General features: G+C 46.3%; 1 protein-coding gene across 1 annotated transcript; it reads left to right on the forward strand.

The window, feature by feature from the left end:
* Nucleotides 1-2,052: 2,052 nt before the first annotated feature.
* On the forward strand, nucleotides 2,053-26,300 carry LOC129500307 (pyruvate dehydrogenase phosphatase regulatory subunit, mitochondrial; the record flags this gene model as incomplete). Its single annotated transcript, XM_055311019.1, has 15 exons — nucleotides 2,053-2,156; nucleotides 2,253-2,416; nucleotides 3,132-3,253; nucleotides 4,246-4,363; nucleotides 5,094-5,243; nucleotides 6,547-6,739; nucleotides 8,357-8,481; nucleotides 10,284-10,439; nucleotides 10,626-10,759; nucleotides 11,313-11,461; nucleotides 11,917-12,029; nucleotides 13,699-13,793; nucleotides 15,331-15,420; nucleotides 20,540-20,722; nucleotides 21,822-26,300. Coding segments are annotated over 15 exons (2,301 nt in total), but the record flags the coding sequence as incomplete, so codon positions are not given.
* Between the last annotated feature and the right edge of the window lie 1,376 nt (nucleotides 26,301-27,676).

Here is a 27,676-nt window from a genome sequence, read left to right on the forward strand (position 1 = left end):
ATACAGAAACATTCTTAGTAATTGTTAAATGAAAGCGTGTTATGATGGCTTTCCAGATCAGCTCATAATTAAGTCTGTTTATAACTACAGAGAAAGGGTCCATATGTGTGCTGGTTTATTTATGCAGGTCCCACTACCTGCAAATATAAACCTGATATTTATAGGTCCCCCCCCCCTTTTTTTGTTATAATGATGCAGCACAGACCCTTGTCAGTATATGTTTGTTTTCTCTTGCTATTTCCAAAGGGTAGATGTAGTCAGTTGATAATTTGAGCGAAAGGTGTCTGTGTTTTAAACTGATAGGTATTGCCAGATCATCCTCCAAAAGAGGTATCCCCTCTCACCAATCATGTGTGTGAGTGCTTATTTCTTTATCGTCTTCTCAACATTGGGTATTGTTTTATTTCTTCATTCTATTTTTTGTTAAGTAATCTCTACACCCAACATGGGGCTCAAACTCACAACCCCAAGATCAAGAGTCTTGTGCTCTATTGACTGAGCCAGCCAGCTACCCCAACAGTATTGTTTCAATTTTTGGTAATCTGAGAAATGAAAAAAGTAATCAGATTCCAAATTGCATCTTTTTCAGTTAAACATTATGTTGTAGTCTTTTTTTTTTAATTAAAGATTTTATCCACTTATTCATGAAAGACACACAGAGAGAGAAAAGTAGAGACAGAGGCAGAGGGAGAAGCAGGCTCCATGCAGGGAGCCTGGTATGGGACTCAATCCCGGTACCATGGGATTACACCCTGAACCAAAGGCAGGCACTCAACCACTGAACCACCTGGTGTCCCTGTATTGTAGTCTTATTGGCCATTCATATTTCTTCTGTGACTTGTCTTTTAATATCAGATGTCTATCTTCTTACTGAACGTAAGAGTTCTGTTTTACAGCTTCAAACCTGTGATAAAGCAAATTTTATGTCAGAAAGGTCTAGACCAAACTTTTAGAGTTCTCTGTGGGAATAGAGTAGGCTATTAATCTTGTGAACCAGTGATATGCTGTTATGGCAGCTGGTTCTGTTTGGAAGAGTGCGATTTGACATCATGTGTGTACCGTGATGTGTTAAGAGTGTTTGGTAGTGACTGGGAGTGACTACTGAAGCCTTTGTCTGCAGGTGAGACTCAGAGTGTGATTAGCTTCCAAGTCAGTGACCATGATCACTGCACTGGTCTGGTCTATCTACAGTTTTTAGAAATCAGTCTCTAAAATGTCAGTTCTCCAACTGAGACATTCTTGTAATGTCAGGGAAGGGCATATTTCCCTGAAGATTTCAAACTAGATAAAAAAATATTTAGGTGATCCTCCTGTGCTGCCTTTTAAAAAGATACCCTGATTGATTCAGCTTTTTCATCATCAGAACTGAGAGTCTGCATGTTAGGGAGATTGTCACTCACCCAAGCGTGATCATGGTTGTGTCAGGAATGTTGATTGCAATGAACAAGAATTGACTCTGACCAACTTGGGCAAAAAGGAGTTGGTTGGAAGGCTGTTGGAGCCAGTCAGTTTGGCAGGAGGCTGCCAGTTTGGGAGGAGGCAGTGCGGAGGCTGGGCCATGGGGACCCCACAGCAGGCAGCCCCTCAGCTGAAACAGGGCCCACTTGGCAGGACGCTGCTGCTTCAGAGAGGACTGGCCTCCACAGCCATTCTCTCACTTGCTCCAGACACAGTATCCCAGGAGGACCTGATTGGCTGAGCTTCAGCTACATTCCCACTGGCCCTGTCCCAGCCCCTGGGTGCTGATGTTGTGAGTGGCCTACATCACGGGTCACTCTCCCACCAAAACCAGGAGGAGAAAGCCTAAAAAGACTGAAGAAAGAGATGGGTTCTGAGCTACATTCTTTTCCAAAAGGCTTTGTAAAAACAGTACTTCTCATTTTTATTTTAAGAGTGATTATTTAAGATGTACATGAAAATCCCACTTGATCTTCCAAAATCTTAGCTGAGGATGTCTGGATGGTGGTAGTGCCAGGACTCCTCACTGGTCTAGCTCGTAGTCTAGTGGGCTTGCCCCCCTCCTGGCCCCTGCAGGTGGCCTGATCTGCTTAGTCTGGGCTGGTTTTCCTTACAGGTTACATAAGGACAGGCTCGATCTTTCTGGCCCAAACTCAGGACCGGCTGATCTCCCTGAAGCGCATCAACTCGAGGCTGAAGTACGTATGAGGCTAGAAGCCTGTCCCGACGCTCCTGTCAGACTGACCTCTGCCAGAGGGCCATGCATGTCATTGTCCCCTTGTGTTCTGCGGCAGTGTCATAGGCATCCCTTCTGAGATCATCTCCCCCAAGAAAGTCGCCGAACTTCACCCTCTCCTCAACGTGCACGACCTGGTGGGGGCCATGCATGTTCCCGAGGATGCAGTGGTGTCCTCTGCTGATGTGGCTCTCGCCCTGGCAAGTGCTGCCTCCCAAAATGGTAAGGAGGTGTCTGGGTGAGGAAGGAAGAGTTTACGTAGGAAGGTATCTTACCATCAGCATTGATACCAGCTTGCCTTCTGTGTTTTTTTGGTTTGTTGTTGTGTTTTTTTTTTTTTTTTTTTTTTTTTTTGCCTTCTGGTTTTGAACACTGGCTCTCACAATATTTGTTTGAATGTACTGTTAATGTTTTTTCTTAGGGCCACATTTTTCTTATTAAAGTTGTAAGAACTGCTTTTATACTGAGCAGTGTGCACTTCAGGCTCCTAGAAATCCCCCCTACACACACACACAGAATCTGAGAGGCTCCGAGGTCAAGAAGCCACAGTGAGGACTGGATCCACAGCTGACTATGTCCTGGGTTTGGAATGAATGAGGGGAGCACTAACCAGTGTCCAAGGTGCTCTGCACTTCAGATGAACTGATCCGAGGTGTGGGTGAATTAGGATTTAAAATGCTGTATTTGAATTTTTTCTCCTATGCCTTTTGTGACTCTGGGAGTTGAGCTGTGTATTACAGTCACCTGCTGTTCTCAGTCTTGGAAGAGGCACACTGATGTAGTCTCAGGATGTGGTTCCCGGGAGTTTTTTTTTTTTAAATAAAGCACTGATCTGGCATTTTCAGCATTTCTTGGGGGTTGAGAATCTGGTGCAGAGGCCTTTATTCTGCGCCATCAGAGGTTGGATGCACCTAACTCTTTCTTTACCTTGCAACAGGTGTTCAGATCTATGACCGGACAAGCGTTCTTCATGTAATGGTCAAGAAAGGTCAGGTTACTGGTGTGGAGACAGATAAAGGACAGATCGAGTGCCAGTATTTTGTCAACTGTGCTGGTCAGGTAGGTTACCAGCTGTACTGTGTCACTGACTTTCTCACTTAACTGTTACCTCTGGGATTTTAGGTGTAGAAACGTAGGGTCAGTACTGTGTTGGGCTAAGCACACGTCAGGGACCACATGTCCCTTGTTTGGACTAGAAACCTCAAAATCCTTTACTCTAAATCAGAAGACCTCTAGCTAGTGCTCAGAGAGGAGCACTGGGGTGACCTCTTCCTTCCTCCACCCTGGGTTAATCGGTGCTCTCCTGGCCAGGAAGTCTGTGAAACAGTCGGGCATTGACAGAAATCCTTGGCGTTGGGTCTTCTATGATATTTCCTTTCATCCTGCAACCTGGCAAATAAAATATGAGGCAATTTTTTTAAGCTTTTGTTTATTTATTCATGAGAGACAGAGAGAGCAGACACAGGCAGAGGGAAAAGCAGTCTCCATGTAGGGAGCCCAATGAAGGACTCAATCCCGGGACCCCAGGATCCTGGGCCAGGCTGAAGGCAAACAAACGCTCAACCGCTGAGCCACCCAGGCATCCCATGAGGCTGTTTTTTTTTGTGTTGGGAGCATGGATTCAGTTTAGAATACTAAGCTGCTTCTACTTTTAAGGCAGATTGGTCCCTTGCTTTCCACTCTAGTCTTTAGGTGACCTAGGGGTACTTTTTACCTTGTGAATGAAGGCTGAGTGGGATGGTGTCTGGGGTTTGTAGTTGAGGCCAGGCATTTTGTTAAAAGGGCCTCACTTGCCCCCCATGAGCTCCTTTTACTAGCTATTAAATCTCTCATTCTTTGGTCAAGAATAATTGTTATGGTGTAAGAAGTATAAAGTTGCTCCCCATCCACATAACTGTGTATAGGAGGCTACAGCTTGTCTCCCTGCCCCTGACACTGGGGCCAGAGTGCACACAGGCCACTTGAAATCAAACTCTTTGCAAATGGATAAACTTGCTCATTTGTCTTTTCTCTTCCTCTTCTCACCCACAAATCAATCTGTCCGTTTGTAGTGGGCATACGAGCTGGGTCTGTCCAACGAGGAGCCGGTTAGTATCCCGTTACATGCCTGCGAACACTTCTACCTTCTGACTCGCCCCTTGGAGACCCCTCTGCAGAGCAACACACCAAGTGAGGACTTCTGCTTTGTTTTTAATATTGTTTCCTTGCCACTGTCCTGTCCTCTGAAAAGGAAGACTTTCTGCCCAGGACAGACTGTGCTCGAAAGAGCCTTATCTTTTCTGGAGCATGTTATAAGGAGGCCGACCCAGTTCTACCTTTTCTCTAAGAGCTCTTTATGAAAGGATGGACAAAAACGCATTCCACTGAAGCAGTTTTTTGGTTGGTTTGTTTTATAAGCTAATTGCAATCCCAAACAGAGGTCCAAATTGAGAATATTTGGAATGCAACCTGGAGTTTTTGACGTGAATGACATATATTGTAGAGAGATTATTAGGTAAGCTACAGAATCACATGGCTCCATGGCCCCAAGCACCACAGGGGAGGGCTTGACATCACCTGAAAGGTCTCAACCCCTAGAATGGGCTTAGGGTCCCCCCTTTCTGCTAGGCTTTAAATGGCATTGTGGTAGTTCCGTAGTTTGGTTGTGAGGACCAATTAGAGCTTCTAGGTTAACTGCTGAGGTTAGGGACGACCAGGGAAATAGTCTCCACTGTAAATCTGAGAGGGAAGATCCTTCCCGATGATCTCAGAAGATCTGTGTTTACTGGATGCTCTTTCGCTAATAAAGCCAGTAATGGTGTTTTTGTTCTGCTTTTTCTGTCCATTTAGAAAGTTGGCCTACCTCTAAACCTTGTTTTTCTCTTCTGTTCCCCACTCCCTTGTTGTTTCCCTTCCTCAGCTATTGTGGATGCTGATGGAAGAATTTATATCCGGAACTGGCAGGGTGGCATCTTGTCTGGGGGCTTTGAGAAGAACCCGAAGCCAATCTTCACTGAGGGCAAGAACCAGCTGGAGATTCAGAATCTGCAGGAAGACTGGGATCACTTTGGTGTGTGAACTAGAGGATGACTATAATGTCCTGTGTTTGTCTAAGATGCTATCTTTTGAAAGCATTTTCAAGAAGAGTTCCTTCTTTGATCTTTGTCACCACCCCACGAGGTGCTCCCAGGGGGCAGTCTACAGAGTTCACCTGGTCTAAGGCGAACTGGGTAGCAGATTCAGGGGACGAAGATCTTGGTCAAGGGACCTCTGGCTAATTACTTACCTAAAACCATTGCTGAAATTCTAGGCTAGAAGGAGACTTTTTTGTAGGATGGCATGTAAGATTGAAGAAGAAATTTTTAGAAAGCAGAATCTTTTTTGTTAATATGGTCTTCTATTCAGGTTTTATTTTTTTTTATATTGAAGAAGAATTGGGCTATGATACTGTTTTAGTTTCAGGTGTACATCATAGTGATCTGGTATTTATATGCAACTTGATTTTGTAATTTCATTTTTGTTTCCTAGTTAATATAGTCCCATAATCCAGGTTCAAAAGATAAAAGGGTCTATAATGAAGAGTCTTCCCTCCTATCCTTAATGGACTTTTTTTAAAAAATAAACTTTTTATTGTGGGAGATTTCAGACTTTTTTTTTATTTTTTTTTATTTAAATTTTTTTTTAATTTTTATTTATTTATGATAGAGAGAGAGAGAGAGAGGCGCAGAGACACAGGCAGAGGAAGAAGCAGGCTCCATGCATCGGGAGCCCGACGTGGGACTCGATCCCGGGTCCCCAGGATCGCGCCCTGGGCCAAAGGCAGGCGCCAAACCGCTGCGCCACCCAGTGATCCCGAGATTTCAGACTTTTAAAAGTGGAGAGAATAGTATATGGATTCTCCTGCCAGCTCCAGTCTGGTTTCATCCGTTGCCACTGTCCTAGTGGAATAATTCCCAGATGGTGGGCTTACTGGCACACAAGCCAAGGACCTGTCTTTTGCAGCTGGTCCAGTTTAGGAAATCCTTGCTTTGATTGCATGTCCCCTTGGGTGCTATGGAAGAGATTGTCCCCAAGTACTGCTCCCCTGGAGATCTTGCCTAACGCTCGTGTATTGTGTGTCCTCCTACAGCTTCTGGTCATTCTGAAGAGTGTCTTTTTTTCTCAGTCTGTATGCCATGCACTTTGTGGGGTTGCCCCTTAATTCCACCATGGTTTCTGCTTTCTGGTCAGGGCCCATTTGGCTCTTCTGAGAAAGCCTCTTTCAGGAAATTTTCTCTGCAAGGAGAGGGAGGGAGTAGGGAAGCCCGTGGATTGGGAAGTTTCTGAATTCCCTAAAGCTGAGGACCATGTTTGGGTTTGTGTTTCGGGTTCAGAGCCCCTGCTGAGTTCCCTCCTGCGGCGCATGCCTGAACTGGACACTCTGGAGATCATGAAGTTGGTGAACTGCCCCGAGACCTTCACCCCAGACATGAGGTGCATCCTGGGCGAGTCTCCTTTGGTGCAGGGCTACTTTGTCCTGGCAGGAATGAACTCTGCTGGCATCTCCTTTGGTGGAGGGGCTGGGAGGTAAGTGTTCCTGCTGACACTCTGCTGGTGGGGCTGCTTCCTTCCTAGAGTTACTTGTTCCTGATGTTGTGTGTAATGTCCAGGTGTAACCTGGTATGTTAATGAGGAAGATATACACCTAATTTGAGAGTTGTCCATTTCAAAGTAATGACTGTGGATGTCCCAGAAGTGTCATCGTGCAAAGTATTTTGGGAACTCCTCTTCTGGAATTGTTCTTGGAGCCTGTGGGCTGTACTTTTCAGTTCTTGCAGCGGTTACAAATGTTGATCCTGGGACAAATGGGTGGCTCAGCGGTTTAGTGCCTGTCTCTGTCTCTCTGTGTCTCGCATGAATAAATAAATAAAAATCTTTTTTAAAAAATGTTGATCCTTTGAAGGCATTTGAGTTTGGAAACCGTTAAGTACTGTGAGTAAGACAGATGATCATGCTGAGTAAGGTGGGTCTTTTTTTTTTTTAAGATTTTATTTATTTATTCATGAGAGACACAGAGAGAGAGAGCGAGAGAGAGAGAGAGAGAGAGGCAGAGACATAGGCAGAGGGAGAAGCAGGCTCCATGCACCGGGAGCCCGACGTGGGACTTTATCCCGGGTCCCTAGGATCAGGCCATGGGCTGAAGGCGGCGCTAAACTGTTGAGCCACCTGGGTTGCCTAAGGTGGGTCTTTTTAAAAAAATTATGTACCAGTTAAAATAAGCCAGTCAGGGATCCCTGGGTGGCGCAGCGGTTTGGCGCCTGCCTTTGGCCCAGGGCGCGATCCTGGAGACCCGGGATCAAATCCCACGTCGGGCTCCCGGTGCATGGAGCCTGCTTCTCCCTCTGCCTGTGTCTCTGCCTCTCTCTCTCTCTCTCTCTCTCTCTCTCTCTCTGTGACTATCATAAATAAATAAAAGTATTTAAAAAAAATAAAATAAGCCAGTCAGAAAGGACAAATATTGTGTGGCTGCACTTTTGTGAGTTACTTCAGAGTGTAGGGGCGATGGCCAGGGTTGGGGTCAGGGGAGGGAGTTTCAGTTTGGGAAGATGATGAATGAATTCTAGCGGTGGATGGTGGGGACTGTCACACAGCCGTTCAGAGTACCTCATGCCTCTGAACCTTACACATGAAAATGATGAAGATGGTAAATTTTATGTTCTGTTTTATGTTCTGTCATGTTCTGTGTATTTTATCGCAATTAAATTTTTAAATTTTTTATTAATGAGGCCATTTTTTTCTTTAGTGGCTTGTAGAATGGTTCTGAAAACAGTTATGGAAGAGGAGTTACTAAAAGTGTTTGGAACAGAAATGTGGTCAGATAGTTGTATAACGACCTGAGGGTTTTCCAGAAAAAAACCATTGGATGTATAAATTAGAGTACATTTGTAATTTTATTTTAGTCTTTTTTTAATAGATGTGGCTTATTTTTAGAACACTTCTAGGGAATCTTATTAGAGCTAAAATCATCGTAGTGGTTTTGAGAGCAGTAGATGGATCCGTATTTGTTTAGAAAAGTTAAGGAAATTGCCCCAAATTTTCAACCAATCTGTGACCAGACAGGATGTTTCTGTTGGTTCTTGATTCCGTGTACAGTTGGGAGAGCGTCCCATCTGAGGCCCAGCAACTTCCCCCACATCTAAACAGGTACCTCGCCGAATGGATGGTGCACGGTTATCCCTCAGAAAACATCTGGGAACTGGACCTGAAGCGTTTTGGAGCACTCCAGAGCAGCCGCACCTTTTTGCGCCACCGGGTCATGGAAGTCATGCGTGAGTGGAGCTCTGGCCCAGCTGCACCTCGCTGAAGGGATCTTCCCTCGAGCCTGTGTGATCATTCTGAGTGGGGGCAGGTTTTTCCTTCAGTTGTGTAATAATTGCTGTGAGTCAGGCTTCTGATGTTTGGTTGGGGGACGAGGCCCCATGTGACATTTGTGGGACAGTCTCTTTAGTATATTGTTTTCTACTTAACCTCGGGGAACAGGAACGCAGACTAGGACTTTCAGGTGCTGGTTGCTGTCCAGTCCCCGCAGCAGCTTCTTGTAGATTCATAGTGTTTGCCATCTGCTTTCCACTTTGCCTAGAATGCCAGGTAATGCTCTTGCTGCCTCTTTTATCTGTGATCATGGTGTGCTTTCCATGGCAGAGAATTTGCCAGGTTATTCTCAAAGCTTCAAGCTTCTCTGAGTGATCTTTGCCATTAACTGTAACATGCTAGCAAGGTAGGAAACCACTTCTTGGGTAAATACAGAATGTACATTACTGTTCTTCTCCTTGTTCTCACTTCCCTCCAACTTTGAAAGGCTCTTTATTTTCACTTGTTATCTTGTCTCTGATTTATTTTCTAGCAAGCTCTTAGAGCCAGCTTTTGTATCAGGAATTGAACCAAATCAGACTGTCGTGTCATTGTCCTATACTGAGGAACAATTCTGAGACTGCCAAAATGTACCTGAATATTTGGGGCATATTTCTGCTCACAGCTAAATTTCTACACTGGTTGCGACCACCATTCTTGGTTAACAGTGAATTGTTGGTTTAGTAGCCGGGGTTCCATTGATGACGAGGCTTTAGATAACTGTTAGCACCTGCATGCTCCTCTAGCCTGTGGCAGAGAACTGTCGGAGTCACGGGGTCTGGCAGCAGTGTGGGTGGCCACTAAGGTTCTTCAATTTTAATAAATATTTTAGTTAAAATGTTGACCTGCCATAAGTCCTGGCTTCCCCAGGCATAGTTCGTTTAGAATCTGTGCAAATCATAATGGAGCTTAAGTTTGTCCTTGAGAACATGATGCCTGTCTCTGGTTCTCACATGATAGAAACTGGGGAAAGTGTAAATTGGACCTCCAGAGTGAGGGGAGATTGAAAAATCGTCACAGGGTAGAGCAGCCAGTGTGGCTCCTTCTCTTGGACCTCTCAGCCTCCCCTCCCTGTTGTCCCTCTTATGTGGAATGCTGTAAGGTCAGGTCTTCCCTGTGCAAGGGACTAGAGATCACACTCTTTCTGGCTATTTTTACAAACTGCTGTTGCTGATTAGGCACAAGAAAAATGAATTCTGACCCTGGCTTTGTTATGTGATGTCACTGGGACAGGACTATGTAACCTGTCCGATTTCAGAGCCACAAAATCAAGGCTGTGGGCCCCTTCACTTCAGAAATGGGTTAGGTGTTAGGAAATGTCTGTACCAGTTGTGAGGTCTCAGTGACAAAGGCACTATGTAAAGAAGCATGTGCCACGTTTGCACACTGCAGCCCCGGCATGCTCGTGCTGCAGCCGCCTTCTGCCGAGAAGTCTGACCTCCTGCTTGCGGTTTCTGCCTATGGATTTGAAATGATAGTTGTGAGCAGAGACCTGGAGCTGTGTGGCTCACAGCTGCGTACCCACGGAGGGATGACAGCGGTTCTTGCAGCATTATTCTTTCTTTTGGAGCCGGCCTGTTACACCGGGTACTGTTTGCACATTAGGTCCATTAGCCTGGAGAGTGTGCTTTTGTGACTAGGAGCAGCTCCTGGTTCTGGTGGATGTTGTGTTCCCGGCCCGGCAGTTTGGGCTTGCAGAGACTGTTCTATTCTGTTCCAGCTCTGCTGTATGACCTGAAGGTTCCCCGTTGGGACTTCCAGACCGGGAGGCAGTTGCGCACCTCTCCTCTCTATGACCGGCTGGATGCACAAGGAGCCAGGTGGATGGAGAAACATGGATTTGAGAGACCAAAGTACTTTGTGCCACCGGACAAGGGTAAGAGGGCCCGTTCTCATTTTTGTTCTTTTTTGCTCTAAGAATCAATAAAACCCATTTAAAATGTATTACAGCTAGAATGTGTTCCTAGAAGAATAAAGAAGAAAAACCTTCAAACTATACCAACGTGTATATAGAGTCCCCGATAGAAATCTCTTTTCTCATTTCCTTTCATTGTGTCCGCAGACCTCCTAGCACTGGAGCAGAGCAAGACTTTCTATAAGCCAGACTGGTTCGACATTGTGGAATCTGAAGTCAAGTGCTGTAAGGAGGCCGTGTGTGTCATCGACATGTCTTCTTTCACAAAGTTTGAAATAACAGTAAGTGCTTGGGAACAAAAGAATAGAGGAGGACCCTGTGCATATACATGAATGCACCTTCTTTGCTGTCACTTTAAAACAGCTTCTATAAGAACTCTGGTATAGGGATCCCTGGGTGGCGCAGCGGTTTGGCGCCTGCCTTTGGCCCAGGGCGCGATCCTGGAGACCTGGGATCGAATCCCACGTCGGGCTCCCGGTGCATGGAGCCTGCTTCTCCCTCTGCCTGTGTCTCTGCCTCTCTCTCTCTCCCTGTGTGACTGTCATAAAAAAAAAAAAAAATTAAAAAAAAAAGAACTCTGGTATATTTTCATTTTTTATCTATATTATACCGGTTTTCTGAATTTTTAGCTCTTTTAGTCTGCTTGCAGAGGCCCACTTTTCCTTCGACTCCAGAGGTAGCTTTCTCTGGAGCTTCTTGAGTGGAGTAAATCCATAGACCTTGCTCACAGGGACCAGAGGAGTTTCCTCAGCAAGTCACTCTGCATGGTGGACTGTGTCACCTGGCCACATGTGCTTGTGCTCATGTGCTCTGCTTTGCTCCCTCACCCTACAGTCCACCGGGGACCAGGCACTGGAAGTTCTACAGTACCTCTTCTCCAATGACCTGGATGTGCCCGTGGGCCACATTGTGCACACCGGCATGCTCAACGAGGGCGGGGGCTACGAGAATGACTGCAGTATAGCGCGCCTGAGCAAGCGCAGGTGAGGCCCCCCTGCCCCCCCCACCCACCCTCTGAGGACGAGATGCAGTAGAGCAGAGCCCCCAGCTCACTTACCCGGGAGGGAGTATATACTGAGGAAAAAGAGGTTTCAGCAGCTCCTGCCTCGTCTGTTGGCAGTGCAGTACAAACACAAATCACAAGGGAAGGAGAGAGAACACCCCAGATTCTGTAGAACTCGATGTGGACAGATCAGTCACCCTAGAGGGCAGATGTGTTCACTTATGGTAGTAGCTATCTTGGCATTAACAGGAAGCCAGAATCTTCTGTTTGGTCCTTGGGTGGTAGATCCAGGAATTAGGTGCTACTGGCCCTCTCTGAAAGCTCAGACCATTTGCCAGTCTTGTGCTCACTGGTCGCTTTGAAATGAATTAACTTGCCTGCTTCCTGACCCATTGCCTGCTGCCTGGCTCTCATTACTCTCTGCCTCCCTTTCAGCTTCTTCATGATTTCCCCAACCGACCAGCAGGTCCACTGTTGGGCCTGGCTTAAGAAACATATGCCAGAAGATAGCAACCTGCTCCTGGAGGACGTCACCTGGAAATACACTGGTGAGCTGGGCCCAGGCCATCAGCTGCATGGGAAACTACCAGTCCGTCCACATATCTTCTCCGTTTGTCTTCTTTCTGTTTGATGTTCAGAGGTGGGGGTCAGAGTGAGAGGCATATAAGAGCCTCTCTGGTCGTATGTCGATCTCTAATACCCACATTCTGTCAGTGAGGTGTGGAGTGAGTTGTGCTTCACTTTCGGTTTGTTTTGTGCACTGCTCTATCCCCTATAGCCAGTGTGGAGGAGCACAAGTATTGGTCAGATATTGAATGGGTCAGTCATTTGAATGGTATTTTTTTCTTTTTATATTTACTTACCTATTTGATGGGGTGCTTGGGTGGCATAGTCCGTTGGGCTCCCACTGTTGATTTTGTCTCACGTCATGATCTCAGGGATCATGAGATCAAGCCCTCTGTCAGGCTCTGTGCTCAGCCTGGAGTCTGCTTGAGATTCTCTCTCTTCCTCTCCCTATCTTCCCTCCTATATGCATGCGCTCTCTCTAAAATAAATGAGTCTTTTTTTTTATTTTATTTATTTATTTATTTATTTATTTATTTATTTATTTATTTATTTATTTATTTATTTTATTTATGATAGTCACAGAGAGAGAGAGAGAGAGGCAGAGACATAGGCAGAGGGAGAAGCAGGCTCCATGCACCGGGAGCCTGATGTGGGATTCGATCCCGGGTCTCCAGGATCGCGCCCTGGGCCAAAGACAGGCGCCAAACCGCTGCGCCACCCAGGGATCCCATAAATGAGTCTTTTAAAAAAAAAAGACTTGTCAGCAGACTCCATGCTGAGTGCTAAGCCCAACTCAGGGCTTGATCTCACAACCCTGAGACCATGACCTGAGAAGAAATCAATAGTTAGTCGGATGCCCAAATGACTGTGCCACCCAGAAGCCCCCAAAAGCATTTTTAAATTTATTACTTAAGTAGTATTTTCTTCAGAATTTCTCCTTATTTTTTTTAAGTGAGTGAATAAGTTTTGAGGATGACTTAATTTCCTGATGATCTCCTCCTCAGCAGTCCTGTTGGGACTTCTATTTCCCCTTCAATCTCCTCATTCCAGGTTTAAGATCTGCCCACCCCCCACTTAACAAATTCCTGCCCCTTGTCCCAGCAGGCCCTCACCGCCAGTTCATCATAGCAGCAACTCCATTTAACTTCTTGCTACCTGATTGGGAAACTATAGAACCACAGTTGTTTTCCAGCCTCTGAGGTTGCTGTGTAATTACCACAACCTGCTGTCATGTGATGGGATCCAAAGTGGTTGGGCAGCTCTCCTCAGGGCTCTCCTCCAAGTGCAGATTTGGGATTGGGCTGTGCCTGTCACGTAGCAATGCTGGGGAGGAGACACAGTGCGAACTGAAAGCGGGCTCCTAGCCTGTTGGCCGGAACAGATCACAACCCAATCTAACTGCATTTGAGGCTATGGGATGTTGTCTCCCTGTGTACCCGGGAAGAGGAAGCACGCTCTCTCTTGCCAGCATTCAGCAGCTGCATTTAGAGGTGTGGTCCCCAAAATTGGGGTGCTCTGTGTCCACCCTTGGATCACCTAACCAAAAGGTTGGTTTTATGGTTTCAACACCCAGGCCGGGGTGTCCAAAACAGACTTTTCTCTTTGGCTCAGCTGTTACCTGGATGAGCATCTCTTGTTCTTTTCGTTTAGCCCTCAATCTGATTGGTCCTCGGGCTGTGGATGTGTTGTCTGAGCTGTCCTATGCTCCTATGACTCCAGACCACTTCCCAAGTCTGTTTTGCAAGGTAAGTGCTAATAAAGTTTTAGCTTTTTTTTTTTTTTTAAGATTTTATTCATGAGAGACACAGGAAGAGGGAGAAGCAGGCTCCTCTCAGGGAGCCCGATGTGGGACTCAATTCATAGACCCCGGGATCACGCCCTGAGCCGAAGGCAGACACTCCAGGTGTCCCAAAGTTTTAGTTTTAAATGGGCAGGGAATATTTCTTTTATGGGGATGGCAATTACATGTTCTTATTGTAGCATTAATGCCCACAAAGGGTATTCTGGCTTTTATTAAGTAAACAAATGACTAAATTCATTTTTTAAAATTTTTTACCCTTCCAGTTCTCCTTATTCAGTAAGCATTAGGATATCTTTGAAGTGGATTTAACTTCTCAGAATATCAGTCCTGTTTATTTAGTGTTTTGTGTTTGTGTAGCAGTGGATTAAATATTTTAAGTTTTAAAGGATTATGATGCTGATGCCAAAAAATGGTAGTTAGGTCAGGTCCCTCTCCTGGCAACGCTTCCCCCTTTCCCTTCAGAGAGTAACTTCTGTGTATGTGGCATCTCCATGTGAGAAGCAGTTTAGGCAAATCTCTAAACAGTTTATGTTTCTTAAATTTGGCAACAGTAGCAATTTGTAATTGTGTAAAGAAACCTGAACTAAATCCTGATGAGAGTCCCAAACAGACTAGTGGGTTTGGTAACCTGTAACAAACAGCTGCCAGTTACTGATGGACGCTCTCTGAAGTTCAAACCCAAGCTGGATCCACCTACTGGCAGTATAGTTTTCCTTTTTCTCCATGGTGGAGTGAGAGCAACAGAAAACTCTTGCATTAGCCATCAGCCGGAGAGGGTCCCTGTACCGTTTGCTTCCTGAGCGAGTGATCTGCATGTATGAGCCTACAGAGGAGCATGTCATGTTGGGCTCCTCATGGGAATAGTTTGCTTTAGTGGCATCTGGGACCTACCACTTTCCATGAGAGGAACAGTGATTGTGTCAGAGGCCCATGAGGTAACTGAGCTGCTATGAATACGTTTTGAGTGTGAGAAGCCCGGTCTCTGACCCCAGAGTAGCAGGTGCATCATGTTCTGTGGTCATCAGGCATCCTGTTTTGTAGGGCAGGTGCCCAGGACTTGACCACCAGAGCACAACCAACCCCCCACTGCCCGCCCCCGCCCCCCCTCCCCCCGCGCCCCAGGAAGACATTTACCTGGTCCTTGGTGCTCCTGATGCCGATGAAAACAAATCTTTAGTAGGACTTTGCAAAAAGAAAGGTTTCATGCTTATAAAGACTGGTTCAACTTCCCACCAGCAGCTTGGTAGCATTCTGGAGAAGAGAGACTGTAGAGATTGTACTCCTTTCCTGGTGACCCCAGTACTTGGAAACAGACCACTTTGAGGATGAATTTCTTTCATTCATGTGTATCCCCTTTAGGGTCAGACAGAGGGTGCAGAGCTCAGGAGGGGTTCACCTCAGGTGTTCATCACTTTAGCAGACATGGCGCCCTCACTTCTCTGAAGAGCCTCTGTGCTGCCCTTCTCCCTTTGCTTCCACAGGAGATGAGTGTGGGCTACGCGAATGGGATCCGGGTGATGAGCATGACTCACACAGGAGAGCCGGGATTCATGCTTTATATCCCCATTGAGGTGAGCCTCACAGAGGAAGGTGGCTTGCTGGGCACTGGCGGGGCTAGAGAGCCCTGTCTGACCAGGCCTTGGGTACTGAGAAAGGCTGCAATAGAGGGACTTGAACATTCTGAACTAAGTTACATACTGTTTTTGAAGAAGAAATACATTTACATGGTTTAAACATAAAAACTTGTAGGAAGGATTTAGTGCCATCCGACCAGTTCCCACCACCCACCACTAATGAAGCAAGTATTGGTTTTTGTACGTCATGTCAGCAGTTTCTGTGCATATGCAAGCAAATTCAGAGACATTCACAAGGCCCTTTTCAGAAACACAGATGAAAGCGTCCTGCTGCTGTTCATCTTGATCTCTTAACGATTTCTCGTAGAGATTCTTCCTGGTCAGTACCTAAAGAGAAGAGCTTCCTCTTTCTGTTTTAACAGTGGTTAGTATTCCATCAAATCATCGAATCATAATGTATTTTATTAGTCTGATACCAATAGACATTAATGGTTGTAGCCCTCTGCTGTCCTTTGCTGTTTGAGGTTCTGCGTACGAGTGTCTCCGCGTGGCGTGTGTGTGCACACACCAAGACAGCTTTTTCACATTTTGGCTGATAGGTACAGAACGTCATTGAGCTTTTAATTGTTTTCATGTGTGAAGCAACTTTTCAGAATCCATTTCCAAGTAAAAGCTTATCTGTAGGACCCACGTACTCCTGCCTGCCCATCCTCCATGGTGTTCTTCGGACCTCACCCTATCTCGAGCTTTGCACTTGCTGTTCCCCCTCCTTGGCGTGTCCTTCTCCCACATAGAGGTCCTCACAGCCACACCTGCTTCAGATCTTGTTCACATGGCATCTTCTGGATGAGGCCTTAATGGGCGCAGCTACCCCTCTACCCCCTGGTTCTCCCTCTCTGCTTTCCCTGTTTTGTTTTGCTCTATAGTGCTTACCATTGTCTGATAAAATGTATTTTCTTTATTTAGTTCATCAGATTACCCTTGTTTAAAGGTAAGTTCTCTCAAGGCAGGGTTGTCTGTTTTAACTTTTATATACCCAGCACCTAGAGAAGTTATTTGGCACTTAGTAAATGCTTAATAAATGTTCTGGTCATACCCTTTGTACATTTTTCTATTGAATGATTGTCTTTTTACCAGTTTCTAGGCACTAAATCAATCCTTGCTGCTGAGTTGTAATTTTTTTTCCCAGTTTGTCATTTGTCATTTTTTTTTAAAGATTTTTTTTTCAAGAGTCTGCATGAGTAGGGGGAGGAGTAGGGAAGGAGAGGGTCACAGGCAGACTCCGCACTGAGCCCAATGTGGGACTCGATCTCACCACTCTGAGATTGTGACCTGAGCTGAAACCAAGAGTCAGAGTCTTAACCAACTGAGCACCCAGGTGCTCCTCAGTTTGTCATTTTTCTTTCCATTTGTTTTTTGCCAAGTAAGTTTTTTTAAAAAAAAAATTATGAGAAAAAAATTACGAGAAATGTTGCACGTTACATAAATTTTTTTATTTTTATGTAAATGAGTTCATCTTTTGTGCCTTCTAGAGGTTGATACATAGAAGGGACTTCTGCACTCCAGGACTGTAAAAGTTTTCCAGTTTTCTTCTAGTGCTTTTATAGTTGTATTGTTCTGTTGTATAGGGTTGTGGTTTTTAAAAAATATTTCAGTGCTCCATCATTTTGCATTGTCTCTTGCTGTACTTCATGAGATACCAATCAAACTTTTTTTTCCATGTGAATAACCAACTGATATGACATTCTACCCTTACCAGATACTAAATTCCTGTATGTATTTGGGCTTATTTCTAGATTTTTTATTCTGTTCCCTTGGTCTTTCCATGATCAGGATCACACTGTTTGAATTATTGAGTCTTTATTAGATATCTTAATATTTGGTAGTGCTTATCCTCCAGTGCTTGGAAAATCTGGGGAAAAAAACCTTCGTGTTCCTTATTTCCCCCTTGGAAACTTTATAATTATCTAGTAAAAAACACCATTTTGGGGGGCTTTTTTTTTGGATTATGTTCCATTTATACATTAGGAAGAACTGACATGTTGAATCTTACAAAGAATGCCTTTTAGTTTTTATTCAAGTTTTTTGTGTGACTTTCAGGGGTTTTTGAAGTTTTCTTGATACAGGCATAAAAATCTTTCGGTGGTGGTGGTGGTGGTGGTGGTGGTGGTGTGAATGAGAAAGGGTAGCATTGGGATCCCTGGGTGGCGCAGCGGTTTGGCGCCTGTCTTTGGCCTGGGGCGCGATCCTGGAGACCCGGGATCGAATCCCACGTCGGGCTCCCGGTGTATGGAGCCTGCTTCTCCCTCTGCCTGTGTCTCTGCCTCTCTCTCTCTCTCTCTCTGTGACTATCATAAGTAAAAAAAAAAAGAGAGAGAGAGAAAGGGTAGCATTGTTCCGTTATCTTCTAAGTGATTATGATTTTTTTAAAAAGATTGTTAGCACAAGTGGTGGGGAGGGGCAAAGGTAGAGGGAGAAGCAGACTCCCCACTGAGCACAGAGCCTGATGGGGGACTTGATCCCAAAACCCTGAGACCATGACCTGGGCTGAAGGCAGACACTTAACTGACTGAGCCACCCAGGCGCCCCTAAGTGATTATGATTTTTGAAAGCTATTTTTTCTATTGTGTTATTTCCTTACTAAGTTATCTTATAGTTATTTTTCATTTGAGTCCCTGGAATTTTCAGGGTCCAGTCTTACCATATACCAACAGTAATAGGAATTCTTAACAACTTTTGTTCCTACAATTTCTCTTGTCCAGCTGTGACAAGGAGTAGGGATCCTAGGCATCTTTGTCTTGTTCTTGATGTTAGTCACATTACTTACAGCGGTAGGCTTTTTTTTAGTTATTAGCTGAAGCATGGATTTACCAGCCCATGAAATGTTATGTGCTTGTCCAGACAAATATAAGAAGATTAAGATGAAGGGATTATTCACTATTTTGGAAGCGCTCATACAGAGGTAGTTGACTTCTGCCTATATAGGTAGGGATTGATTCTGAAGTGCCACAGGGTCAGTCGGGTTTGCCACTTGAGTGCCTGTCATTAATTGGAAAAACCCAGTCAGGCAGGGAAGGCTCTGTGGTTCTAACAGCTTTATTACTTGAGGCCTTGGTTTCTACTTCTGATTTTCCTGGGTTGGTCCCATTTTTATGATTTTTCCATGAGGCCAGGAAGTGATTTGTGTCCTGCGTGGGTTCTTTTCAAGCTGACTTTCATTCTCAGTAAGGTTATATGGTTGACCCTTGAGTCATGTTGGGGGGGTCAGAAGCACCTTCCCCCTACTCAGTCTAAAGCTCTGTGTAAAACTTCAGACTCCTCACAGACCTGCACTAATAGCCCACTGTTAACTGGAAGCCCTAAAGTTGATGAATACATACTTTGTGTGCTATGTATACTGTGTACTGTAGTCTTACAATCCAGAAGGCTAGAGAAAAGAAAATGTTAATAAAATTCTAAGGAAAATACATTTACAGTCTGGTACCGTATTGAAAAATCCATGGGCACGTGAGATCCACGCAGTTGAAACCCATGTTAACTATACTTGTCAACTATACATATGTCTCTTTGAGGGAATGTCTTCCAGAACTTGGCAGCAAGTGGCAGATTGTTTTGTTCACACTAAATCCCCAGCACTTAGAAAATGAGTATGTGCTGGGGACCTACTTTAAATCTTTCTTCTCTGGCCTTCCTCTTAAGTACTCAGCTTGAGGCAGCAAAGGGCAAATGTACCAGGGAAGCCGGCTTATTCTCATTTCCTTATCAGCCCCGCCCCCTGCCCCATTCAAACGCCGTAGCCGCTTGCGTGTGGATTCAGTGTGGTGTGGATTCCATAGCATGAAGGCTCTTGCCAAAGTTCACAGCATCCTGACTGCCGTGGCCCATTCGATAGGCGCCTACTCAGTTGTAGGAATGCCACCGGCAGGGCAGCGGACCCCACCAGGGGAAAGAACTGCAACACCAATGAAAGCTGGGGTTCTGCATCTTCCACTTTTATTGAGCTGTCATGGGAACACACCGCTGGACAGATTTGAGGTGCACAGCATGGCGGCCTGAGGTGCCCTGTGAAAGAACTACTGTGCTGAGTTTCATGAGTGTCCTTCATCTCTCATAAATATGATAAAAAACACAAAAGGTGTTTTCCAGGTGAAAACACTTAGGATTCACTCCCTTAACAACTTCAGCCTTGGTCACATAGCAGGGGCATGCAGTTCTCAGGGTGTCTGCTCCCTTCCTGGTTCCATTTGTCTCCTACCTGTAAGTCCTGTCTTCTGCCCTCTCTTCCTCCACTTCCCCCCACCCCCACCTTGCACTCCCCACCTCTGTGAACCACAACTCTGATCTGTGGGTTTGCATTTTTGTTTTAGATTCTACACGTAAATGTGATTGTACAGCATTTCTCTGCTTGTCGTTTTTTCTGTTTTACAGTTTTTAAAGCAAATAATGTAGTCTGTTCTGGGCTTTAGATTCCACAGAGTATGTTTAGGCAGGGATTGAACATTGGCTTTCTGTTTGGCAAACTTTGTTTATTTAAGGTATCTGATACTTACAGCTTCTGGAACCAAGAAAAGAATGCCATGAGGCTGGCTGTTGTGGGACACAGGTGGGGGGACACTGCCTTCCTGGCTCCTCTGTGACTCGATCTGGGTCTCTCAGATGTGCTGTCACCTGTGAAAAGTCAGACATTGTACATAGAGTTCCGTGTGACACATTCCACAGCATGGCAGTGCCTAAGGGGTCATGGTGGGGGGGGGGGAACAAAGCCAGGGGCAGATGAGCAGGCTGTTTGAGAGGCAATTAGGGGCCTGGCCACTGACTGGATGGTAAGAGTACACCTGGGAGTGTTACTTGAGGATTGTTTCCTGTCCTAGGCACTAGAGAGAAGGGGAAGATACGGGTACTGCTTTCATGGAGCTTATGTCGGGGTTAGGGGTAACCCTGGCTCATTACTCCTCAGCAGTAGTGCTTTAGTTTGTCAAGGATGAGACATCCTGAGAATTTCATACGACCTTCTCCCTTGTCAAGGTCAATGTTATCTGCTATCAGCACTGCCAGACACCCCCATGTTGAATTCTAAAGGTGTGCAGGTTACTGACGTCTCGTCTCCCCCCTCTAGTATGCCCTGCATGTGTACAACGAAGTGATGAGTGTTGGGCAGAAATACGGAATCCGGAATGCTGGGTACTATGCTCTTCGTAGTCTTCGAATTGAGAAGTTTTTTGCCTTCTGGGGTCAGGATCTAAATACCCTCACCACCCCCCTGGAATGTGGACGAGAGTCTCGGGTAAAACTGGAGAAGGTACTGTATCTGCACAGCCCACTGCGTACCCCACCGCCACCACAGGAGCAGAATCCTCCACAGGAAACGTGGAAGGCCCAGGGATGGCCTTGGGTGGACGAGGCCAGTGAGGATGCCCTTAGAATAAAAAACATGTCCGTCCTGATATGAAAACTGGCTGTGAACACTTGGCGCTTCCCACACCTCCCTCGTACAACCCCGAGACCGAGTGTCGCGTGCTTCCCTGTCTGAGCCATCCAGGAGCCCCACTTGGCTCTCCTTTAGACTGAGTGCTTTCAGGGAAGTTTTTCCATTAACATGCACGGGTATTTGTACAAATTACTCATCTTATATTCACTTGCCTCATATTTTGTTTCTTTTTAAAGTAAATACACCATTAAAAAAGTCATAGGTCAAGAGGATAGGAATGGCAGGTCTCTTTCCCACCTCTGAACCCCACTGAACTGCACTGCGAGCTTCCGCAGAAGCACCAGCGTAGCGTGTCTCTTTGAGTGCTCCGGGCAGTGCAAACACACAGCATGCACTCCCCTCCGCCTAGCTGGAGGATTCCACATGCTTGCTTCATCACACCTTGTTTTTTTAAACTTAATATCTTAGCAATCCTTGCCTATCGTACAGTAGATCTACAGTCTTTTTCTGATAAAAAAAAAAAGTAATCTACACTAATTTTGGAAGATAGGGAAAAGTATCAAGAAAATTAAAAATCACCATTTGATCATGATCACTCAGTTTCTGTCCTGCTCAGGTTTCCTGTACATGCAAACATATATAGTGACATTGATACCTATGCATGGGCTTTTTGTTTAGATTATATGTGTGTGTGTGTGCGTATATATAAACATTTTTCTAAGATCTGACAAGTATTTTTGATTTTTCTTCTTTTTTTTCCTATGTGGTCTTGTGGTTGAAATCGGTTTATAAAATGTGTGCCTGTGTTACAGAAGTCCTCTGAGGAGATCTTTTACATGGCGAACGCAGTTCTTCACGTGGGAAGCCTGGGAGCGGGGCTTGGCGCTGTAACACCGGGGGCCCCTGCCCCTGGCTGCTCTCAGGCCACGCGGCTTGTCCATCCCGTCTCAGCCTTGCCCTTCTCTCCTAGGGGATGGATTTCATGGGCCGAGATGCCCTGCTGCAGCAGAAGCAGAACGGAGTGTACAAACGCCTCACCATGTTCATCCTGGACGATCACGACACAGACCTGGACCTCTGGCCCTGGTGGGGAGAGCCCATTTACCGCAACGGGCAGTACGCGGGCAAGACTACCAGCAGCGCCTACAGCTACACCCTGGAGCGCCACGTCTGCCTGGGCTTTGTGCACAACTTTTCCGAGGACACTGGAGAAGAACAGGTGGTGACAGCAGATTTCATCAACCGGGGAGAATATGAGATTGACATCGCAGGACACCGGTTTCAGGCCAAGGCCAAGCTCTACCCAGTCACCTCACTCTTCACCCACAAGCGCCGAAAGGATGACGTGGAGCTGAGTGACTTGCACGGGAAGTAATGGCCGCCAGTCTTGCTTGCCCGCCTGCCCCCTACTGCAGGGCCCCTCCTCCTCCTGGTCCCGCTCTCAGCTCCTTGATGGGATCTTTAACCTACCAGCTTTTAAATCTTTTGCTTTGCAACCTCTCTCCTCCTTCCCCCTTCCCTTATCCCTTCTGCAGTCTCCATCTGATGCCACTCTGGGCTCTCCCCCCCTCCCCCCAGCCCCATGGTGACACGAAGCCTGACAGGCAGGACAGGCGCAAACTCCACTTTGGAAATAGGTAACCATGGCAGTCTGATTTCTCCTGCTGTGTTTCGAAGCCAGGGAGGCTGGTGGTGTGCAGGCCTCAGGGCAAGAGTCCAGCTCCGTGAGGCCACCTTGCCTCGGAGTAACCTGTTTGTTTTGGAGGGTTGCTGTGGGTTTCAGTCGGCCCTGGGCAAAAGCCTGTGCCGTTGAGCCGGGCAGATCATTCTCTTCCATCGTGCCGTGGGTTGGCACCCTGATACCTCTGGCAAGAGGATGACCATCTACCTCACTCACGAGAGGCGCCACATGGACGTTACCTGGTCTGTAGTCAATGGTTAATCTGGCTCCCTCCTGGCCTCCCTACCGACCCAGTTACTAGACTGTCAGGCCAGGGCCCCCTGCCTAAAATTTTCATGTCTCACTCATTTCTCAGAGGGTTGGAGGCCTCTGTAAAGAAGCCAGTGTTTAAAAGGGAAAACCATGTTGCCTTTTGTGTTGCTTTTCCCAGCTGAATGGGTCTGATCTCAGAAGATGGCCCTGAGGTGGTTTTCTGCTGCTAGAATGCTGCTGCTGCTGCTCTATGCTGTCGCCCCAGCCTGACCCCCCCCTCTTCCCCAAGCACATGCGACTTGGTCTGTCCTCCCTCGCCTGGCCCATTGTAGCCAGCTGGCTCGCTCAGCAACTAGTACTGTACTGGGGAGGAACCAAACCTTGCTGGCTGTGCTGAGTTCAGGAGAGCTGCTGGCCTCCCGAGTTTTGTTTCCTCTGGCCCAGAACAGACATGTCCACACAGAGGTGGCCCACCTGAGTGTGCAGAGGATTTTTTTTTTTTTTTTTTTTTTTTGTGCAGAGGATTCTGAGTGTGGAGGGTATATATTGTGAATGGGGTGGCCAGCTAGCCCACAGTCTGGGTCTCCAATGGGAAAAGTGTGGGGGTGGGGGTAGGGGTACGAGAAGGCCCTCCACACTTTTAGACGGGGTCTGTTTCCTAAGGGGTGAGAGACCATCACAGACCACTACCCAGCCTTTGCTGTTACTGATTTTAAACTGTTGTCTTGGTACCTTAGAAGCATTAGCTCTGAGAGATCTTTAAGTATCCTAAACAAGGGCCTTTTGTTTTTTGAGCAGCTTACAGTTCTCAGGTGTGTCTGTCTGTGGCATTTCTTGGGATCAGTTTACCCACTTCATCAGAGAGATTCCTTCTACACTCCCCAGCCAGACAATCCCTACTTGATCATTGACAGCCGTGTCCGCTTTTTAAAGAAAGGCTTTAGTTGATTTATTAAGGGAGTAGGTAGGTAGAGGTCTGTTTGCTGAGCGATGCTCCTTGAGGTAGGGAGTAGCGAAGGGGAGAGGTGCGGCCCCGCTGGAGAGCAGAGGGCAGCCGTTGTGATGAGCAGGAACCAGGCACCGGGGCCTCACTGACCAAGGAAGATGGAAACAGGCAATGAGGCACTGAAGGTATCCCATGCTCCGCACCACACTCCTCCTCGTAAATATTTGGGGTTGAATCTAAAAGACCATTCTAGACTTATGTGTAAGTTACATCTTGTCCATAAATAGGGGTCACACTTTTAAGACTCTGGCGAGATGTTAATTTTCTGAGGCATCACTTTAGTGCCCTGACATACACACTTTGCTTTTAGCTCCTTAAAACTCACTCTTGAAATCTCTTTCGGTTAATTCAGGTATTGACAATATGAATCTGGTAGTTTCTCTCTTTGGTCCTAACACTGAAGAGGGTGACTCTCCTGTCTCCAGCAGAGCTGACGGTCAGAACATTGTCATTCCTGGGGCAGCAGGGCCACGTGTGCTGGGCCTTGTGTGACACACACATTTACCTTGTGTGACCGCTCATCTCTTCCTAGAGATTTGTGGGATTTGGATTCCTGAGAATTGTCAGCAGGACTCTGGTTTCAGGTTGCTGGTCCTTTTTCTCTCTGAAATGATCCATGGTCCCCTCTTGTGCTCTCTTCAGGCAAGGGTTCTGCTCTTTTCCTTTTGAACCTAGAAACACAAAGCGTAGGCAGGACCTGCGACAGTAAAGAGAACCAAACAATTCCCACTACATTTCTAGTGCTCTGCCGTGGTGGGGGCTGTACCCCCTAATACAAGAGCTGCCATTCAAGCCAGGGACCCAGAGACCATGAAGCTCGGGGATTAATCTCAGTTGTCCCATTTCTGCAGGAGGGGAGCCTGGTCACTTGGCTTCTCACCAGAAGTCCTGTTCCGGGATTTTACCTTCTTGTACAGACCAGCAGTTCCATTACCTTGCCTCTGAGTGTACCTGAGACATTACCCTACCACCAGCACGGATGTAGCAGGAATGACAGCAGCTTTTGGAAGGTGGTTTTGCTTCACTGAAGAGCTCACCTACCACCCTGCTCTGTTCATCCTCTGCCTGACACACATGCTGGCATCTGAGTGAGTCTTCCCCCTCCTCTGAGAACCTAAGGGAGATAAAAGGGAATCTTGCATAACCTGTAGTCTTGGTTCTGCCCCTGGAAGGCTGTGTCCTGGTAGAACTGCACTGGCACACTTTCAGGGTGTGCTAGCAGGTTGAATTTTCTTTGTAGCTGCTTGGCCAGTATAACTAGTAAGGATCTCCTTACATCCAAGGTGGAGGCTTGGTCACTAGTGCTTAATACTGAAGAACTTTCTACTGTTTTCATTTCTTTTTGTGCACCCCCTCTGCACCTGCCTCCCTCCCCAACTTGATTTAAGCAGCTTTGATCAGCATGATAAAGGGAAGATTTTCAGGAGTCAAGAACTGTCCTCTGCAGGCACAAGGACTCGGGAGCACACAGCAGAGGGGTGGGAACCGTGGAGGACACGTGAAGGTGGAGGACACAGGAGTGTTACGCACTAGCCATGCGCTGCTGGGGCTGGGAGCGGGCTCTGGGCCTGCCGGCAGCGCCTCTCCAGCAACCCCCACCTCAGCCTCATTCACTTTAAGGTGCTGAGTTGTGAGGCTCCCTGTCACCTGTATGGGGCTTGCATTTGCAGTCCCTCATCACTACAAATGCACTATTTTTCAAGAGAATGAAATATTTTTCTATGTGTTTGCCTTCTCTTTGTCCACTAAACATCAGTTATTCATTGTATAATATTCTTGACTTCTCTGAGTAAAGAATCTACGTCCCTTAGAGAACGCATTTCTTCGTGGGCTTGCTTTCTCATTTAGATGTACCTATTTTGCCCTTCACAACCCTTTTCTGCCTTCTTGGTGTCCTGTCTCTCAAGGACAGAAATTAGAAGAGGGTAGGGAGGGTATTTTTAATATCCGTTTCAAAAGATCTGTGCCAGATTTCCTGTGTACACCAAGAACTGGAGATCGGAGCACCTCTCTCCTAGCCCGGTTCTCGTGCCTTACCCCAGAATGTCCCATGGTGGGGTGTAGACAGGAAGGTCGAAAAGAAACTCCAATCTGAGGGCTCCCATCCACTGCACCATAACCTCCGTTCCCTAGACCAACAGGTGTGGGGTAGAAAGTTTCTGAGGCTTCTTCCATTCAAGGGGTTTCTAGCAGCACAGTTACCACTTTAAGAAATGCCATTATAATTATTGTACAGGGCTGTAACTCCTTTATGTTTGTAAATGTGCGGTCCGCTCAGCCCCTCTCTACACATGTAGTGTCAGCTTGTGGTGCTGAAGATAATCTGAGGCGCTTTAGGGGATGGGATTTTTCTTAAGAGCTCTGGTGACTTTAGGTATCTGGGGTGACTGAGCATTTCTGCCTCCACGAATGCCGTATTAACATTGTACACTGTGTTTCTATCAAGCCAGATTCCAATTCAGATTTCCATGTCACTAAGTTTGTAAATGAATAAATAGACATTTTAATTACTCTGGCTGTATCCACATGTGAAATCTTTTTTTTTTTTAATATTTTATTTATTTATTCATGAGAGACACCGAGAGAGAAAGAGGTAGAGACACAGGCAGAGGGAAAAGCAGGCTCCATGCAGGGAGCCCAACGTGGGACTCGATCCCAGGTCTCCAGGATCACACCCTGAGCTGCAGGTGGCACTAAACTACTGTGCCACTGGGGCTGCCCGGTGAAATGTTCCTCATCTCTAGTACCTCAATTACCTGTATTTGCCATCACAAGGGGTAAACACTTTCCATAAATCCATTTATCCTGTTAAAGACTAAGAAAACCATGTGGAAACCAAGGGAATATAGGGGCATTAAGTAACCTCCACGCAGGTGTAGCAGACCAGACAGAGCCTGTGACGATCATCCTGAGGCTATCGCTGTCGCTGTATCTGACCACCCCTCCTGCCTGACAGCTGATTTCATAGTAAGAAGCTGGACTGCACATATCACCCCTTATATAAGAGCCCACAGTGGGGTGCAAAACAGACTCTCCATATTCTTGTTCACACAGCAGGGAGGGAAGAAAAGGGAGAGAAGCACCAGTGATCTTTCACTATATGGATCTAACAAATTCAGTCACTGGACTTTATTTACTCAGCTATTTTTTTTGAGAAACTACATGCATGAATCAGTAGATAGAATAATGTGTCTATAACAATCTCATCAATTTGTCTTCCAAATCTTACATCTTAAATAACCAGATGACTAAATGACCAATATTGAGTACAAAAGTATATCCCATAGTCTCTGAGACCAATTTCAAAAGAGGAATTCCCAAACACTTTGCACAATGACATTTCTGGAACACCCACAGTGACTACTTTGAAATGGACAACTCTCAAATTAGGTGTACCTCCTCATTAACATACCAGGTTACGCCTGGACATTACACACAACATCAGGAACAAGTAACTCTAGGAAGGAAGCAGCCCCACCAGCAGAGTGTCAGCAGGAACACTTACCTCCCAGCCCCTCCACCAAAGGAGATGCCAGCAGAGTTCATTCCTGCCAGGACAAAGTAGCCCTGCACCAAAGGAGACTCGCCCAGGATGCACCTCATGTCTGGGGTGAAGGTCTCGGGCAGTTCACCAACTTCATGATCTCCAGAGTGTCCATTTCAGGCATGCGCCGCAGGAGGGAACTCAGCAGGGGCTCTAAACCAGAAACAAACCCAAACATGGTCCTCACTTTGGAGAATTCAGAAACTTTCCATTCCTTAGACTTTGCTGCTCTCTTTCCAAGAGAAAAATCACCTGAAAGAGGCTTTTCTCAGAAGAGCCAAATAGGCTTTGACCAGAAAGCACATAGGTCACTTAATGCACCATCCTCTGAGGATTTCTGTC

This window comes from Nyctereutes procyonoides, unplaced genomic scaffold, assembly GCF_905146905.1.
Source record: "Nyctereutes procyonoides isolate TBG_1078 unplaced genomic scaffold, NYPRO_anot_genome, whole genome shotgun sequence".
NCBI classification, from domain to species: Eukaryota; Metazoa; Chordata; class Mammalia; order Carnivora; family Canidae; genus Nyctereutes; species Nyctereutes procyonoides.